Source organism: Mirounga leonina, unplaced genomic scaffold (assembly GCF_011800145.1).
Source record: "Mirounga leonina isolate KUSES-001 unplaced genomic scaffold, KU_Mleo_1.0 Mir_321, whole genome shotgun sequence".
NCBI lineage: Eukaryota > Metazoa > Chordata > Mammalia > Carnivora > Phocidae > Mirounga > Mirounga leonina.
In genome coordinates, this window is record NW_023270680.1 from 949,759 (window position 1) to 968,735 (window position 18,977).

The 18,977-nt window shown below is 44.1% G+C and overlaps 2 protein-coding genes across 4 annotated transcripts in view; both read left to right on the plus strand.

Annotated features, from left to right (window-relative positions):
- Positions 1-14,569, plus strand: part of GALNTL5 (polypeptide N-acetylgalactosaminyltransferase like 5) — a 111,652-nt gene extending 97,083 nt beyond the window's left edge. The window contains exons 13-15 of the mRNA XM_035029847.1: positions 1,321-1,438; positions 10,522-10,671; positions 14,318-14,569. Coding sequence (XP_034885738.1) covers positions 1,321-1,438; positions 10,522-10,671; positions 14,318-14,473 — 424 coding nt within the window. The 3' untranslated portion in view covers positions 14,474-14,569. The remainder of the gene's footprint in view (positions 1-1,320; positions 1,439-10,521; positions 10,672-14,317) is intronic.
- Positions 14,570-18,446: 3,877 nt separating this feature from the next.
- The window catches only part of GALNT11 (polypeptide N-acetylgalactosaminyltransferase 11), a 60,303-nt gene continuing 59,772 nt past the window's right edge, over positions 18,447-18,977 (plus strand). For 2 of the 3 annotated variants that reach the window (XM_035029837.1, XM_035029840.1), the window contains exon 1: positions 18,452-18,619. The gene's annotated coding sequence lies outside the window, so the exon portion shown is untranslated. Of the gene's footprint in view, positions 18,620-18,977 lie in introns of all 3 variants that reach the window. The other variant, XR_004683685.1, reaches the window with a different exon arrangement.

The window sequence follows — 18,977 nt, forward strand, 5'->3', positions numbered from 1 at the left end:
AATGAAATGGTTAAAAACTATATTCATATTTTGTAGAATATTATATAAAGTTTTTTGAAAGCTAATTACTATAAAAGGCAAATTCTCACAATATGCTAATTAAAAAATCAAGCCATAAAAGAACTTAGCATGATACCAATTACTTATAGACTATATATTATACATGTGATCTGTGTTATAACCTACAGTTCACCTTGAACAACATGGGAGGTAGGCACGCTGACCACCCTGTGCAGTCAAAACTCTGAATGTAGCTTTTGACTCCCCAAAAACTTAACTGCTAAGAGCCCACTGTTGACTGAAAGCCTTACTGATAACATAAACAGTTGATTACCCCCCAGCATCCCCACCTCAGTGCATGGCAACTCCACCTTCCAGGTACCTAGGCCAAAATGTTGGGGTCAGCCTTCACCCTTCTCTTCCCTCCTATACCCACATCCCACTCATAAGCAAATCTGCTGGTTCCAGCTTCAAACTACATCAGGAGTTGGACTGCATCTCATTTGCCCTCATTGCTGGACCCTTATCCACCATCCTATCCTCTTCCTCCGGGACCACTGCTGCGACTGGTATCCCTGTTTCCACCCTTTTGCCCCGACAAGAGCTGGGACCTTGGCCTGTTGACTCACTAATGTATCTCTAACACATCGTAGGTGTTTAATACATACTTTAAAAAAAATGAAAGAGTAGATGAACATGTGATCATTTGCGAACTACTTACTTTAGTGTTATCGGGCCCTGCTATTGGTGGACAAAAAAAAAAAAGATGCTTTGTAACATTATGTTTTTCCCAAAAGTAAATATTATAATTCACTTAATGTGTTTAGAAAGGGAGATTTGTAAACTCTAATACCCAAGTCAATATTTGTCCCCAGGGGTAACTCACATTCTAAAGATAATGTTCCCTTTCAAGGAAAAGACAACATTTAGAAGATACCATTATACAATTCGGTGAGAGCTAAGTGAAAGTTACTGAGGGGGCGCCTGGGTGGCGTAGTTGGTTAAATGTGGGCTCTTCATTCCATGAGGAGTCTGCTTGAGTTTCTCCCTCCCCCTCCTTTTGCCCCTCCCCACCCCCGTGTGCTCTCTCTCTCTCCCTCTCTCTAAAATAAATAAATAAATCTTAAAAAAGAAAAGTTACTGTGTACTGTTAGGTAGTTATGGTTTCAATTTGCTAATTTTACATATCTAAATATAAACAATTTTGGTATCAGTATTGCTAGTTTCTAGTTTTTATGTTATTGCTAATATTCAATATAATTTTGGCAAAAAATCCAGAATGACCGAATCTGTAATTTAATATTTATGTGTCCTTTTTAGGTCACCTGCAATGGCTGGAGGAATTTTTGCTATAAATAGGCATTATTTTAATGAGATTGGACAGTACGACAAGGACATGGAACTCTGGGGAACAGAAAATTTGGAACTTTCACTAAGGGTAATTCATACTTGGCTTTTTAAATAGTTACCTTTGTACCAAGAGAGCGAACGCTGACTTCAAACTTTGGCTCGGTTTTCCTGCCTGCGCATCTGGTACCGTTCCCATATCACGTGAAATAAATGATCTATGGGACTCCTCGCAAGATGTGACAATAGTTAGTAAAAAACCAGCTTTTATTACTGTATATTTTATTTCTTTTCTTTTTTTTAAGATTTTTTTATTTATTTGACAGAGAGAGACAAAGCGAGAGAGGGAACACAAGCAGGGGGAGTGGGAGGGAGAGAAGCAGGCTTCCCGCCGAGCAGGGAGCCCGATGCGGGGCTCGATCCCAGGACCCGGGACCATGACCTTAGCCGAAGGCAGACACTTAACGACTGAGCCACCCAGGCACCCCTGTTTTATTATTTCTAATGTATGGCATATTGAACTAATGTAATGTTTTTATTTATTTGTGAAAGCTCTTCTTAATTATACTGATTGTCTTGGTGGTTGTGGTATGGTGGAAATAACAGGATGAGGCAGTGGGGGACTTGGGTACACTAACTCTACAGGCTATGTCAGGCCTCAGTTCCCCGTCTGCAAATTGAGAAGACTCGGTAGGGGGTGTCTAGGTTGTCTCTCAACTCTTCAATCCCGGGGTACCTGCTACAACGTGGGTGGAACTTTGAAAACATGGTGAGTGAAAGAAGCCAGACACCAAAGGCCACATATTTATATGAATGAGTCCACTCCTAGGAAATGTGCAGACTAAACAAATCCATAGAAACAGAAGGTAGATTAGCGGTTGCCAGGGGTTTGAGGAAGAAGAATGAATGCTGATGGGTCCCAGGGCTCTTTTGGGGGGTGGTGAGAATGTTCCAGAATGAGATAGAGGTGTTGGTTGGACAACCTCGTGAAAATACCCAGAGTCACTGAATTGTATACTGTGAAAGGGTGAATTTCTTGTAGAATGTGAATTACATCTCAAATCTAAAAGTAGATTTGACTTTTAAATATTCCCGTGATATTAGATCACTAGACATTAGGCATCAGAATGGGTCCTAGCTCTGTCACTAACTTGCTGGGTCAGCCATTAGTTTTTCTAATTCCCTATTTCCTCACCTGGTAAATAGGAATAAATATAAATGCCATTCTCAGAATTTTGTGAAGATTTTTGTGTTTTTGTGGTTTTTTAAAATTTTATTTAAATTCCAGGATAGTTAACACAGTGTTATATTGGTTTCAGATATGCAATATAGGGATTCAGCAATTCCATGCATCACCTGGTGCTCATCAGAACAAGTGCACTCCTTAATCCCTATCACCTGTTTCCCCCATCCCCCACCCTCTCTCAGTGACCCATGGTCACTGCAATATTTGACAAATGTAGACCAGTTTTTTCCAGGCATTTTCTTGGAGTTTAGAACAACGACCCCGGTTCCTCTTCCATAGCTCTGTTCTCGGTGTCCGCAGGAGTTTCTTCTGTGCATCCCAGAAGCATGCGTATTCCCGAGACTGGTGTTCTTGTCCGCTGTCCCTTCTTGGCCCATGTGCTCCTCAGGGCTCAGGGCTGACTTCAGCTGTTTTGTACCCACGAAGCCACAGTGGTTGTTAATATGGTGCAATATTTCCTTACCTGGTGGGGAAGAACTTCGACTCTGAGCCAACTGAATACTGCCCACAGGCAGCCCACCAACCTCATGGATCCATGAGCTTTCCATGACCAGCAACTAAAGGGACAGCGCCGGGCAGGGCAGGGGCACGCGACCTGTTGTCGCGCCTCTGTTTTGAGCGGCCTGGGTCTGTGTCATCCCTTGCTAATATTTTTCAGGGCACACCTGCATCAACTCCCATGGTTCTCACTAACACCTGTGTGGTGACAGTACCCAGGCCTACGTTTGTTAAGGTTAGGACTCTCTCAAGAGTTCTAATTAGGTCCAGTGTAGCCTTTATGCAGGAGCACCTGCTATGTTGGGCTATGCCGCACGCTGGGCATTTGTGAGAAGGCACAGCCCTCATCCTTCCGTTCACTCACTCAGCAATACTGAGAACCTGTTGCGTGCAAAGTGCTCTGTTAGTACCAAATACAGCGGCACACAGAGCAAATGTGGCTCCTGCTGGCCTGAAGCGCCGTGCACTGAAGTGGAGAGAGGTGATGAGTTACTTGTTTTTGCTAAATGCAATGAAGGAGAAATACAGAGCACTACGAGATCAGATAAAAGGGGACTCTAGCCTTGTGCTGGGGCAGGTGTGTGTCTTAGATGGCTTCCCTGCAGAAATGGCATTTTTAAGTTATGGGGTAAATGATAAAGATGTATTTCATTTATCTGACAAGGTCTTATGTATGTGACATGCACTGCTCTGGAATCTAACAGATATTAACTTACTTAATCTTCCTGATAAGTCTGTGACCTAGGTGCATGATCTCCTACTTACAGTGGAGAAGCTGGGGCACAAAGTGGTGGAATAACTTGCCTCGATTCACGGAACCTGAGGGTATATTCTCCAAACCTATTGTGTCCTGCTTTGTACTATCTACTCAGCTTGAGGTCTGGAGACCTCGCCAGCTCCGTTCTATTCTCCCTAAGTCATTTCTCTCTGGAAGCCTCCAAAGCTCTGAATTTGTTTTAGTTGTCCTGTTACGGTCACTCTGGAAAGTGGGGATGGGCTGGGTGCCCACGGAGCTGCAGCTTCACCCCCAGCCTCAGGATGGTTTTCCTAACTGGGCTGCAGATCCACACTTCGGTGTCCTGGTGGAGTGGAGGCTGGCCTCCAGCAGTCCCCGACAGCCTGCATGGCCTGCTGCTCCATCCTGGTGGCCCCAGATACGGGCAAGGTGCACTGCTCCAGACCCAGAGCCCTGCCATATACTCTGAGGATCACCGGCCTCACGTGGGACGGGGTGACACCAACATCTAATGTTGAAGCCAGCTTAGATTCAGCCCAAGGTGGCCAAACCTCTTTGGATGCTGTGATTTGAAAGCAAACCATGCACTCACAATAGAGGTATGGTAGACCAAATTATTAGAGTCTACATAAGGGGGGATTGAGCATGCTCCTCAGCAGCCCCCTGCTCTCTGACCACAGCTCGCCACGGGTTACTTCCATGTCCTCAGAAATTCCACCTCTCGTGGGTTGCCCCAAGGCCCTCTTTCTCTTCTCCCTCTACCCTCTCAGTAATCTTATCCACACCACACTTCAATGACTACATGCCAATGACCCAGTTCTAGCTCCTTCCCAAGTCCTTCTGTGCCATCAGCTTGTGCATCTAATTGCCTACAGGTTACTCTCCTGTAGGATGAATATCCCATGGTTATCCTCAACCCAACATTTCAAAAACAGAGCTCTTTCTACCCCCTTGAACCCATTCCTCCTCTCGTGTTCCTTTCCTCTTTGGATGGATGATATGCTGCCCTCCACCTGCCTGCAACCATCCATCCCCCTTTCCCCCAGAGGACCTTCTTGGTCTCCACTCTCCCTTTCATGCCCCACTTCCGCCCACCATGTACGGTTAGATCTAGGTCTAAGTCATCACTCACCTCTGTCCGCTTTGCTCTTTCCCACTACCACAGTCCATAGTTATAGCTTTGGTGTAATCTCTTCAGGAAGGCTTTCTTGACCTTATCCTCACTCCCCCTGCATGCCCACGCACATGCGCGCGTGCACACGCACACACACACACACACACATCCAAGTCTGGGGTCTCTTCTCCTGTGTGTGCTCACACATCACAGCGTGTACTTTACCCATTACAGCACCTGTTCTGCCGTACCCTAGTTGTCACTTGTCTGTGTGTTCAGGGCAGGCTCTGTGGGCATATAACCTGTGTGGTTGCAGGGGGCCACGTTTGGAGGGACCCCTCACTTAGTGGAATACTCCTGAAACTCATTATAATTTTTGAATCAGAGACTCCATTTTTATTTTGTGCTGGGCCCCATCGATCTGTGTACTCACCAGACCGTGAGTCCTGTTGGGGCAGGGACACGATCTGACTTGCTCACAACTGTGTCCCTCAGCACCTGGTATGTTGACCACGTAAAAAGTGGTTGGGAAATATTTGTAAGTGGTTGAACCACTCAGAGTCTAAGAAGCCTCATGTCTAAATGATCAGAATAATCATGTGCATCCACTGAGGCAATGCGCATCAGGCATTTAAAATAGGGTCTGCCACCTAATGTGCCCTCAGCCAATGTCAGTTCCTTTCTTTCTATGTGACAGCTGTCTCAGAGTTCTCATTCTAAATGGGAGCTGGCTAGCAGCCTCTTCTGACTTTCTGCTGAGATGTTTATGGAGACTGGAGAAAGTGGGATCCCACTAGAAAAGAAATCTGATGGACTGCCTGAATCTGGAAGGCAGCCCCATAACTGTGAGGCCAATGGGACAGCCTGAGAAAATCCGACTCTGGCTTGGTCACATGAGGTGCCCCTACGTCACCTCACAAAAACAAATACAGATTACAGAAGTAAGAAAATACTTAGTAATGCCCTGATTTCTCCCTGCAGACTCAGAGAATAGGCAGCCTTCCAACCCATATATGTCAGTGGAGCAGGGCCAGTGAGGCTGGACCATGATGTAAGGAGAGAAGGATAAGGAAGGCCGGAGAGGGGGCAAGGGTAGGACGCCACAGGACCTTGTAAGGACTTAGATTGTATCTTATGCACGGTGGAATGCTGCAGGTAGGTTTTAAGTAGACAGTGATGGAGATGAACAAAGTGGAGGATAAGCAGGGAGAGCAGGAGCTTCTTGTGATGATCTGGAAAAGGGTGACCTTGGATGGAACTAGAGTGGTGGTAATGGAGGAGGAAAGACTAAACAGATTCCAGGCATATCTTATGAGTGGAGTGGTTGGAACTTAGAGACCAAGCAGGTAAGATGGATGTTAAGAGAAAGTGGTGTCCCAGACGAGCCATTATCAGTCGGCTAATGCCGTGACAATGCTATGTTACAAACCAGCTCAACACTGAATCACTTAGACCAATAAGCGTTAGGTTGTTTCTTTCATATGTTCATGGGCTGGCCAGGATGACTCTGCCTCTGAATTTAGATGGTCTGGGCTTGGCTCTAGTCTTTGACTTTTGTTCAGGTCTGTTCATCATTCTAAGTATTAAAATTTTACTAGTGTTCTACTAGTATTACTATTCTACTAGTATTTGTAGTACTGGTATACGAGTGGTAACTAGTATCAACTCAGCATATTTTTCTCATTTGGTTGGGCAAAGATGCAAAAGTCAAGCCAAACCACACAGCATAGTTAAAGCCTCAGCATGCATCATGCCTGCTCCTGTTCTGTTGGCCAAAGCAACAGAGGGACAAGCCCAAAGTCAGGATGTCAGAGAAATAAAGGTGAGGGATGGGGGAGTGAGCTAATATTTGTGGAACAATATTTCCATCTATCACACCAAGTTTCTGGAATAAACAACCAAGTGGATGGAGGTCTGTTTTACTTAGTGAGTAAAACTGCAGTTAAGAGAAAAATGTCCCCTCGTGTATCAGTTAGCTTTTGCTGTATAACAAACTATCCCAAAACACAGTGGCTTAAAAGAGCAAACAATTGTTATTTCTCATAATTCACTGTGTTGCTAGAGTGGCTTTTCTGGTCATAGACAGGATGGCTATTTATACTGTTGTTGCCTCTACATCTGTGTTCATCCGGAGGCTCAGCTGGTGCCGGCAAGTTTAGGATGACATCATTTGCATGTCTAGACATGGTGATAGCTGGGCAGTGGAGATGACTGGTCATTTGTCTCTTCTATCAGTCAGGCTAGCTCAGGCTCATTTCCAGTGAAATGGTCACAAGGTTCCCAAGAGTAGCAAGAGAAGGCAAGTGCCATGCAGCAAACACTTTGCAAGCATCTGTTTGTGTCACATTTGTTAAGGTCGCATTGGCCGAAGCAAATCATGAGGCCAAGGCCAGATTTAAGAGATGGAGAAATAAGCTTTACCTCTTGATGGAATGAGGTACAATGTTACATCGCACAGAAGTGTGCATATAGGAATGAAGAGGATCTGTGGCCATTCTTGCAACCTACCACGCTTGACTACTGCAGAGATACATGCTTATTTACAAGCACCATCTCTAAGCATTTTATAAGTATCAAATTATCTAATGCTCATAACAATCCCATGAGGTGAGTACTGTTATGCTCACTTTACAGGTGAGGAAACTGAGGCACAAATAGGTTGAATAGCTGCAGTAACTTGCCTTAGTTCATATAGCCGTTGGAGGACTCGAACCATACTGAGCAGCCCCAGAGTCTGTGCTCTTATCCACTGCGTTAGCCTAACTCTCAGTGGGGTACTGGTGTTATTACTACTACTACTATTAATAATAATAACAGTAGAATCAAGGAGCTGGATGGACAACTTCCAGCAAAATATCTGAGGAAGCAAGATGACCATCATCTCCATGGACAGTGAACCCAGCAAAATGTATGTTCAGATGGATCATGTCCCTCTTGAGAATGAATCAAGAGTAAAAGAACAAACACATGAGCCCTATGAAGATTAGGCTAAATTGCTTTAGCTTCCTTCAATTTGATATATTTTTTAAAGATTTCTTTCTTTCTTTCTTCCAGAAGCAGGGAGGGAGGGCCAGAGGGAGAGAGAGAATTCCAAGCAGACTCCACGGACTCAATTCCATGACCCTGGGATCATGACCTGAGCTGAAACCAAAAGTCAGACGTGCTCAACTGACTGTGCCACCCAGGCACCCCATGATTTTTGAGAAAGTTTTTTTTTTTTAAGATTATTTATTTATTTATTTATTTATTTGACAGAGGGAACACAAGCAGGGGGAGTGTCGGGAGAAGCAGGCTTCCCGCTGAGCAGGGAGCCCGATGTGGGGCTCGATCCCAGGACCCTGGTATCATGACCTGAGCCGAAGGCGGACACTTAATGACTGAGCCACCCAGGCGCCCCAAGAAAGTTTTTTGATAAAATTTTTACTCTTGTACCTCTTTCATCACTTTGATTACTTTTGTTTTCTATTCTGTATGCCAGATTTCTTTTCTAGTCAAGAAACATTTCAAACATATAATAAACAGTGATTTTCTCCAGTCTAATTATTAAACAGATATTAATGATCTTCCAAATTTCCTTAAGTTCTCACTTTAAAAAAAGAGAATAAAACATTATAGATAGCTAGTACCAGTTAGCTTTTGCTATATAACAAAGCACCCCCAAACAGTAGCTTAAATGAACAACTATGTAGTTCTCAATTTCAGATGAAAATGATATCCAGGGGTGCCTGGGTGTCTTCGTTGGTTAAGCGTCTGCCTTTGGCTCATGTCGTGATCTCAGAGTCCTGGGATCGAGCCCCGCATCGGGCTCCCTGCTCGGGGGGGAGTCTGCTTCTCCCTCTGCCTCTGCTCCTCTCCCCACCACCCCCCACTTGTGTACTCTCTCTCTCTCAAATAAATAAATAAAATCTTAAAAAAAAAAAAAAAAAGAAAGAAAATGAGATCCAGAGAGGATGTGTCTGATCATAAGCATGTGGCTGATCTGATAAAAAACCTAATGCTTTGGAATTCTGATCTAACGGTTTTTCTAAGGGAAAAGGAATTCCGTAGATATTTTTCTAGACATTCTGAGGGGCTTTTTCTGGTTATTTCTAAAGAAATCTAGAGGTTAGTTGCATGGGTCATTAGGTCTCATGTTATGTCAGAAGATGCATTTTCTTAAACATCATCCCTTCTGACTACCTGGGGGATATACTTCACCCTAAGTATTGTTCTTACAAACAATGTGAGTATTGTGTTCAGTGAAAGCCTTGTTTCCTATTACTGTTTCCTAAATGATTAGGTGGATTTTATAAGAAATTGTCTATAAAACTGGGCTATATGGTCTTGGCCAGTCTGAACAGTGATTTTCATTGTGGCGAGCATCAGAATCACCTGAGGAGCAGATTAAAATACAGATTTCTGGGCCCAGCCTCACAGTCCCTGGTGCAGTAGGTCTGGGTGGGCCTAAGGCTTTTGCATTTTGAAGTTTCTGAGTGGTATGATGCTGCTAGTTTGGGGACAATGCAAGAATCACAGAATTAGAGTAAACAAAAAAGTCATGGCAAGTATACTGTGAGATATGTAAGTGTATGCACAAGACTTATCCTATAAGCACATTGTGTTATTATTTGTAATACTAAAAATTGGAAACTACCAAAATATCTGAATAATACAAAACTTGTAAAATAACTTCACACACCATTAAATGAAAAAAACCCACAAGTTATCCCAATGTTGTGTACATATGTGTGTATAAACACGGACCTGGATTAATATTGACTAACAGACTATCAGGACAAGAAGTGATTTTTAATTTCTAATGTGTACTTTTCACATTTGTTGAGTTTTCAATGGCCATATTTTGTGCAGTAAAAAAGCTGTTAAAAATAAGTGTTATAAAGTGTTTTAAGTACAAAAAAGAGGAATTATTGAATTTAGCCCTGATTAGTATTTCTCTTGTTCCCTGCTGACATCCAGCAATACTTAGTCACGCTCAGAATATCGTTTGAGAATATTTGAAGACAAAATATCTTGCCATTTTTCATACACAGTCAGCATCAGAATTGGTCACATATGGGGCGCCTGGGTGTCTCAGTTGGTTAAGTGTCTGCCTTCGGTGTAGGTCATGATCCCAGGGTCCTGGGATCGAGCCCCGCATCAGGCTCCCTGCTCAGCTGGGAGCCTGCTTCTCCCTCTCTGCCTGCCACTCCCTTTGCTTGTGCACGCGCTCTCTCTCACTCGCTCTCTCTGTCAAATAAATACATAAAATCTTTTAAAAAACAAACAAAAAAACTCCAAAGAACTGGTCACATATGAGGGAGACAGAATCACTTGGTATTTGGAGAGCTGGCTCTGAGGCCAAACTTCCTGAGTTTAAACCCTGCATTCTCTATCACTGGGCAAGTTTCTTAACCAACGTATGTACTAATTTCTTTATCTGTAAAGTGGGGATAATCACAGTACCTTCATTATAGGGTTGTTGTGAGGATTAAATGAACAACTTAAGAAATGTTAGCTATTCTTTTGTTTGTAAAAAAAAAAAAAATTCTGCAGTTGCCTTTTACTAGCAAACATACATTAATGTTTTCCGGTTTTGTCTAGATCTGGATGTGTGGAGGCCAACTCTTTATACTCCCCTGCTCTCGAGTGGGACACATCAATAAGCCGCACTTTCCAAATCAACCTGGGCTTGTAAAAGCCGTGACATATAACAATCTCAGATTGGTGCATGTTTGGCTGGATGAATACAAGGTAAAGGAAGTGTCTCTGATTTGGAAAGACAAGGAAGAATACAGAATGGGACTTGCTCTAAAAGAAACCTGCTACTATCTTTCTAGATAACAAGTTTTGGGGTTTTTTTCTCTGTTTTCCTTAAATTAGCCTTCAGCCACTCATCTACCTTCCCCAGACCCTATTCTTGATTGGTTTATTCTAACCTATTACACTGGAGCATTACTTTTTAATTTCTAGGGAAGCTCAAGTTTCTCAGAAGTAAATCAACCACCATAGGAAGTTTGCTTTGTTTTGTTTGTTTCGCCCAGATCTATTTTTCCCCCTAAGGATTGCCCCTCTGAAGCAAACACCTCTCCCTGCTTCCCTCCCCACAGGCAACTCTTTAGATTCTCTTCCTCTACTACCAAGTTCTCAAGGGATGCAGCTACTGTGACCTGGAGACCGCGCAAGAACCTCCACTATCTCTTTTCTACCGACAGTCAAAGATTTCTCTATCAAAGCCTTGCCCCTTCACCTGTGCACCTCCCTAAGGCTTCAGTCCCTAGCCAAGACCTAAAAGGGTGCACAGACAGAGAACACGTAGCTGTGGCCTCATTTGAAAGTTGTCCCTCCAGGATCCATGCACGAACCAATATGGTGGTAACCCCAACAAGACCTCATTTCAGATACATGGGGAGAAATATGTAAGAATCTCTCTATGATATTCTATGTTCTGGTCTCAATCTAATATTTCTTTATTATTTTAAATTATAAAAGTAATAACACTCTTTCTCTAGTAATCAGGGCAATGTGAATTAAAACCTCAATGAGATATTTCTACATAGCCACTTAGATTGGCCAAAATGTTTCAAGCCTGATAGGACCAAGTATGGGCAAACACAGGAATTCTCAGACACCGCATGTGGGAGTATTCATTATTACAAACTCACCTTGGAAGACAGTTTGGCAAAATCAAGTAAAGATCATGAATATCCCATGATCCAGCAATTCTATTCTGTGCATACACCCCAGAAAGGCATGCTTTTGTGCAGGAAGAACACGTGAACAAGAGTGTTTACAAACAGCATTGTTGGTGTTATCCAACACTAAATACAACCCAACTGTTCCTCAAGAGTAGAACGGATGAATGTGACGTATTTAATTGATATAATTCTATACAGCCATGAAAATGAGCCAACCGTAGATACACATACAACAGTACAGTACACCTTAAAGACATAATGGTGAACAAAAGCAGCCAAACACAATAGAGTATATACTGATTTATTCCATTTACTATTAAGTTAAAAATGGGTAAAATTAAGCCATGTAATTTATGGGTGCACAGTTAGATAAAGCTAAAAAGAAAAGCAAAGACATGAATACATAATCAAGATACCATTTAAAACCAAGGGAAAGCCTATGCTCAGGACGGGAAAGGCAGGGGACTTCGGGATGCCATTTATGTTCTATTTCTTGACCTAGTCAATATGACGGGGATTGATTTTTCAGCAATTCATTAAGTTGCACATTTAATTTTATGTACTTTTTGTATGCTTATATTTCCCGATTTATAAAAGAAATTATTTTTTAAAAGGTAAAACATACTCATGTTTGAAAGTCATACAGTATTGAAAGAGTACTAAGTGAAAAGCAAACTTTCTCAGACCATAGTTCCACCCCTCAGAAGTAACATTAAATTAGCAATCACTAAATCACTAAATTTAGTAATCACTAAGACTAATAGTTTCTTGTTAACACACATTTAAAAACAAATATATATCTTTTTACATAACTAGATTCACACAATATTTTGTTCTGCAATTTTTCTACCTGTTAGCATATTTTATTTTAAAAATCTTATTTATTTATTTATGAGAAAGAGAGAGAGAAAGCATAAGTGGAGGGGAGGGAGGGGCAGAGAGAGAGGGAGAGCCGACTCCCTGCTGAGCAGGGAGCCTGATGAGGGACTCAATCCTCAGACCCTGGGATTATGACCTGAGCTGAAGGTAGATGCTTAGCTTGACTGCCACCCAGGTGCCCCTACCTGTTAGTATATTTTAAAAACATACTTTCAAAGTCTTTTAAAATCTGAACATATAAACATATCATTCTTTTAAATATTTCCTTTGAATGGATCTCCTAAAATTGATCCCATTAATAAATAGCCCCCTACAGATAAACATTCTGATTATCTCAGCTTTTTATTAATCCTTAACATTGCTGAAATGCGCATCCTTTACACTATCTTTTTGTACATTTGTGCAGATATATCTCTGGAGTAAGTCTCAAAACATGGACTTGCTGGGCCATGAGAGGTACATTTTATATTCTGATATAATCAGAGTGCTCTACCAACTACCATCGCTATCACCAAATACATAAGTGCCTGTCTCCTCACAACTTTTCCAACCCTGATTTTAATTAAACTTTATATTCTAATCTGATAGGTTGGAAATTATTATTATCTTATATTGCATTTATTTATGAGAGATCTTGAGCTTATTTTTATGTTTGTTGATTTTTTTCCTGTGAATTCTGGCCACAGACTTAAGCAGTTGACTTGAACACATCTAGGACTGAGTAGTTTACTGAATTTCACAGAGGATAGAGTGACAAAAAGGTCCATCTAACCTAAAAAGCATATAATGTTTGGCATAAAATCAATGGATGTATGACCTGGAGCACTGGAAACTGTAGTGAGTGACATTAGACAAGAGAGGGCTTCGCACAAAATGTTGTCTAAGGTCCTCTCTGCCTTTGCTCCCCAACAGCAATACCCCCTCCCATCCTCAGGCCCATCCCCTGCATTGATCTGCCCTGGCAACTAGGAGTGGCAAGACATGATGGCAAAGACCTACAATGGTCAAGTGTCCCGGGGAGAATCCAACATGACATGCCCATAATACACTAGCTTGGAGAAGCAAGTTCCTTCTCTTGTTCAACAATATTACTGTACTATATTCTGGGCACTGGGAAACTCAGATGAAAATACAAGGCTTCAGTCCATTTAGAATTTCTTTTTTAATATGGGGCAGACTGAATCCACTAGACATCCGTACTTAATACTGTCTTAAATCAGAGCATATAACAGACAAACCAGGTGTGGTGGTGATAATGGTCCGTGCTGACATGACACCATATGCCAGCCTTTTTTCCCCAGTGCTCTGCAGGTATTAGATAGAGGGTTCAGTCCTCACGACAACCTCACGAGGGTAGGGGCAGAGGCCACATAATAACAGAACAAGAATGTGAACCCAGGCTGTCTTCCCCCAGAGTCAATTTGCCGTTAGCCCCTCTCCCATCTCCCATTTCTGAAACCATGAAAGTGTTGACTGGGACCAGGGAGTGAGGGTTTTGTCCTTGAGTCTTGAAAGAGCAGGAGAAAGGGGATATATCACAACAGGTGTCTGGGATTCTTGGGCTCCTAAGAAGCAGGACCTGGATCCCTGGTTCCCTTCCTGGACCCCTCTACATCATCTCGCCGTAGTTTGTCACAGAACATACTGTGAATACTTGTGGGGCAGGTGAATCCCAGGTACCACGTGTGTCTCTGCCCTCACTCCATGGATGGAATCGGAAGGTCTTCTGTTTTTATTTTTTTAGTTCGGGTGATAGAAATAGATGCTCCTACGTTAGATATGACTTGTCTGGTTTAATGAAATGACTCTCTATTTCCATTTAGGAGCAGTTTTTTTTACGGCGACCTGGTCTGAAATCTGTTGCCTACGGAAACATTAGTGAGCGTGTTGAATTGAGGAAACGACTGGGTTGCAAATCATTTCAGTGGTATTTGGAAAATGTCTTCCCAGAACTGGAGACATCTAAGGGCAGCCAATGAAAAGGAAACAAATCATTTTCATTAATGAAGGGCTAAAAATCCCCCTAGGTCTTCAACACAGAGAAGAGTGCAAGTTTGGAACATCATGAAATGATGTGACATGCAGTAAGAAATACAACCAGAGTGCTCTAGAACAAGAGTGCCTTTCCGTCTTCTTTTAACAATACTTCTTAACACTTTGTTACACATGCCACTAAATTTCTGGGGTGGCAAAACCTTGAACATTAGAAATATACACGGTCACACAGTTAAGACTATCATACAATTGAGCAAGGTAAAGTGTATTCTCTTCGTTATTTGCCAAACTCACTTGGTCCCATTAGACCACAGGGAATGCTCCACTCTTGGAGCCTTTGTCAACTCCATTCCACTCCAGGCAGGTGACCTGGCCTGGTGGCCTTCTCAGTAAGACGTTCACAGAGAGCCTTGGTTGGTACGTACCAACTGTGGCTCAACTGTATTGAGCTCCTCTCTTGCTGCCAGTGTAGATTTTGGTGCTGATTCCTTGCTTGGTTGGGTTCCTGAGTTTCTGATGTCCCATCCACTTGCCGTGGTGTCCCAGTCCAGTTCTCTAGGCCACCCTTCCAGTTTGTGCCTGTCAGTCCTTTTGTCACTTGGAGACAGTCCTTCTTCCCTGCTTCTGATTTTGCCTTGTTCATATTTCTCCCCTCCTATGGCTCTGGCCTGTAGCTCTCCTGATACTTCTTGGATTGTGTACTCTGTTGTTAATCTATGTTCTGGCTAAGAACTGTTTAGCTGGGACTGGGGAAGAAGTAGCTAAGTTCCCCACCTACCCTGTGTGAACATACTTCCAAATGTCTAAAGTACTTCTTTTGGGTTAGAGGGATGGCTGTTGTGTTCACCCTGGTGAAGGTGGCTAGAAAGGGGACATATATTTAATTCACAGAGAAAATGAGGGAAATAACACATTGAAAGGAATAAAAGGAATGGGGGAGATTTGGGGTAGGATCACTAAACCTAGCACATAAGCTAGTTTTTACAGAAGGAGACAACTTATCTATTATGCTCACTCAGTCAACAACTGAGTGGTCCTCCAGGGCCAGATATCCTTCTTGGTGCTGGGACGCAGCGGACAAGGGAACAGGAAAACATCCCTCCCTTCATGGGGAGTTTATATAATCTCCTTATACATATGTATTTAGTAAAATACTCTATAGAATCTGTTGTTAGAACGACATGGGGAAAATCCAGGCTCATATATTACAGGTGGCCAGGGTAACTTGATTGAGCCTTTAAAAAGTCAATCTGGCAACACAAAATAAGCACCACATTATGATTATATTCTTGGCCCATATTTATACCTTACCTGCTTCTAGAAAGTAATAAAAAATGATTATAATAAACCCATGAATCTTAAAATTAGTGTAAAATACAAAATAGAAATCTGTAGCAGAAGGAAAAAAGAATTCTAGTATAAATAAACCATGATTTTGAAATAACTTTTTTCTAGTTTTGAAATCTGAGAATAATTTTTTTCTTTGGTAAGCATAAAGGAGGATGTTGTAAGTATCAGCTTTGCCAAAAGAAAAAGACAAATGTTCTTAGAGCCATGAAGCCTAATAGTAGGTCTTCGTTTTCTTTTTTTTCTCCTTAGAGAGATAGAGGGCACATGTGCAGGCATGGGGGTAGAGGGGCTGGAGGAGATGGGCAGAGGGAGGGGGAGAGAATCTCAAGCAGACTCCCCGCAGAGCAGGGAGCCCGACACAGGGCTTGATCTAGACCCTGAGATCATGACCTGAACTGAATCCAAAGGTCAGGCGCTCAACAGACTGAGCCACCCAGGCGCCCCTTTAGTCTTAGTTTTTTAATGTGAATGTTGGTTCAGGTACCAGATAACAATGTAAGTCTTAGAAATGATCTAGTATGTTCCTTAACTTCTTTTGAATATTGACTCTGGAATAGAAATCAGAATAAACATCCAAGTATTGGTGTGATTGAAAGGAAATCCATATTAGCCTATAGGTGGCAATTTTCTGTTTCATGTGGAAACTTAAAAATCTGATTTCTATCGTGGAGCTAGTTGAGAAGTAGCTGCTAACCCACTCAAAGCTATTCTCAAAACACAGTTTTTGGTATGATCTAATGTTCAGACAAGGCTTAAAGTAAGCCTGGGAGTTCTCTAATTAAAGCATACTTCTTGGAATGTAGCCTAAGACACACCAGCATGAAACTGAGCTCCCATTACGTTTCATACACAGTGGTAAGTATTCTCAGTTCAACCACACCATAAAATAGGCCCTACTGTTACTGCCATTTCTTTTTTTTTTTTTTTTAAAGATTTTATTTATTTATTTGAGACAGAGAGAATGAGAGAGAGAGAGAGAGAGAACATGAGAGGGGGGAGGGTCAGAGGGAGAAGCAGGCTCCCCGCCAAGCAGAGAGCCCGATGCGGGACTCGATCCAGGGACTCCAGGATCATGACCTGAGCCGAAGGCAGTCGCTCAACCAACTGAGCCACCCAGGCGCCCCGTTACTGCCATTTCATAGATGAGAAAACCAAAGTTAGAATTTGTCCCGGGTTGGGGTTGCCAGTTTTAGCAAACAAAAATACAGGATGCTCTGTCTTTGAAATTTGTATTTTAAATAAGCAATGTTTTGTTAGAAGTATATTTCACATATTCCACGGAACATACTTATACCACAAAATTGTTCTTTGTTTCTCTGAAATTCAAACTTCAGGCCATCCTGTATTTCATCTGGTAACTTTATCTGGGCACAAACTAACACAGCCCATATAGTAGCAGAATCAGCCCAGTCTCAGACTCTGGGCTTCACCACAACGTTAGGCTGCAAAGGGCATTTTAGTCATTCTTCATAACAGTAAAACTGGAGCTAACACAAACCTCAATGGCTAGAATTATACCATTATACATTAATTTGATGGAATAGCATATAAACCCGTTTAAAATAACAGCTAGAGGGCGCCTGGGTGGCTCAGTTGGTTGAAATAACAGCTAGAGGGGCGCCTGGGTGGCTCAGATGGTTAAGCGTCTGCCTTCGGCTCAGGTCATGATCCCAGGGTCCTGGGATCGAGTCCCACATCGGGCTCCCTGCTCAGCGGGGAGCCTGCTTCTCCCTCTCCCACTCCCCCTGCTTGTGTTCCCTCTCTCACTGTGTCTCTGTCAACTAGATAAATAAAATCTTTAAAAAACAAACAAAAAAAATGGGGCGCCTGGGTGGCTCAGCCAGTTAAGCGACTGCCTTCAGCTCAGGTTATGATCCCAGGGTCCTGGGATCGAGTCCCACATCGGGCTCCCTGCTCCTTGGGAGCCTGCTTCTCCCTCTGCTTCTCTCTCTGTCTCTCATGAATAAATAAATAAAGTCTTAAAAAAAAAAATAACAGCTAGAAAAAAATTCCGTTCCAGAAGGCCGACATTTAAGCATCTGACGCTATCAAGGGTCGGGAGCAGGTGAAGCAGCGGCAGCTCAGGCTCTGACTTGTTCGCTGGCACGCGGATTTCAAACTTCAGTTTGCCTGAGTCTCCTGCAGCTCTTGGTAAAACGCAGATTTCGATTGCTAGGTAGGTGTGGCAAGGGGCCTCCGATTCTGCAGTTCCAACCAGCCCCCAGGTGACACCGACGCGGCTTGCTGCGGCCGCTGTCCCTCAGGATGCCTCCCTTCTGCACCTGACCACCGGCGTGAGGTTCTTCCACGGCTTCGGAGGCACACCGCAAGGCCCTCACGCTTGAACCCACATTTCTTTGAGCAAAGCTGAAGTTGTTCATCTTTTAAGATGTACAAGCCCGCTTGTCCTTAAGGAGGCTTTCGTATACGAGGGGACAATCCAAGCCGCCGGTCACAGACCTTCAGGGCCACCGCCAAGCCGGCGCGTCCCGAGCGCTCAGGACGTCGCGGGCGCCGCGGGGCGCACACGCCAGGCGCGGACGGTGACGTCACCCGCGCGGGGAGGGGGGGGCGCGGTGCCTCCTATCACGTGACCCCAAGGGCACGCGCGCTCGGTGCGAGACTGCGGCGCGGCGGCCGCCACTGCGCCGGGTGCAGCGTTCCCTCCCGAGCGGCTCCGCCCGCGGTGGCTAATGCGGCTCGGACCCGGGCTGTGGCGGGAGGGAAGATGCCACGGCCCGAGTCCCAGAGGGCCGGGATCCTGCGCTGCCGGCGTCGGGGTGAGTAGCGCGCGGCCTGGCGCGGCGGCGTCTGAGCCCGCGCGGCCTGCGTCGTCCGCTCAGTGCCTCCAGCGAGCGGCTCCGGCGCGCGGCCCCGAGACCCCGAGGGCTGCCGGCCGCGACCGGAGCCTGGCGCTGCCGGCGGCAGGCTGCAGTGCCAGACCGCGCGAGCACGGCCCCCGGGGACTGGGTGTGGACGGAGGAACCCCCTGCGGGGCCCGGCGCGCCCATGTGGGCGGGGGCTGGGCGGAGGTCGCGGAGCCGTGGGCCCGGGTCTCCCGCCTGTGTTTTGGGGAACGAGGGCCGGAGCCCCGCGGCTCGGTCTTCCAAGCGAAGAAAGTGGTGCGGCAGAAATGGT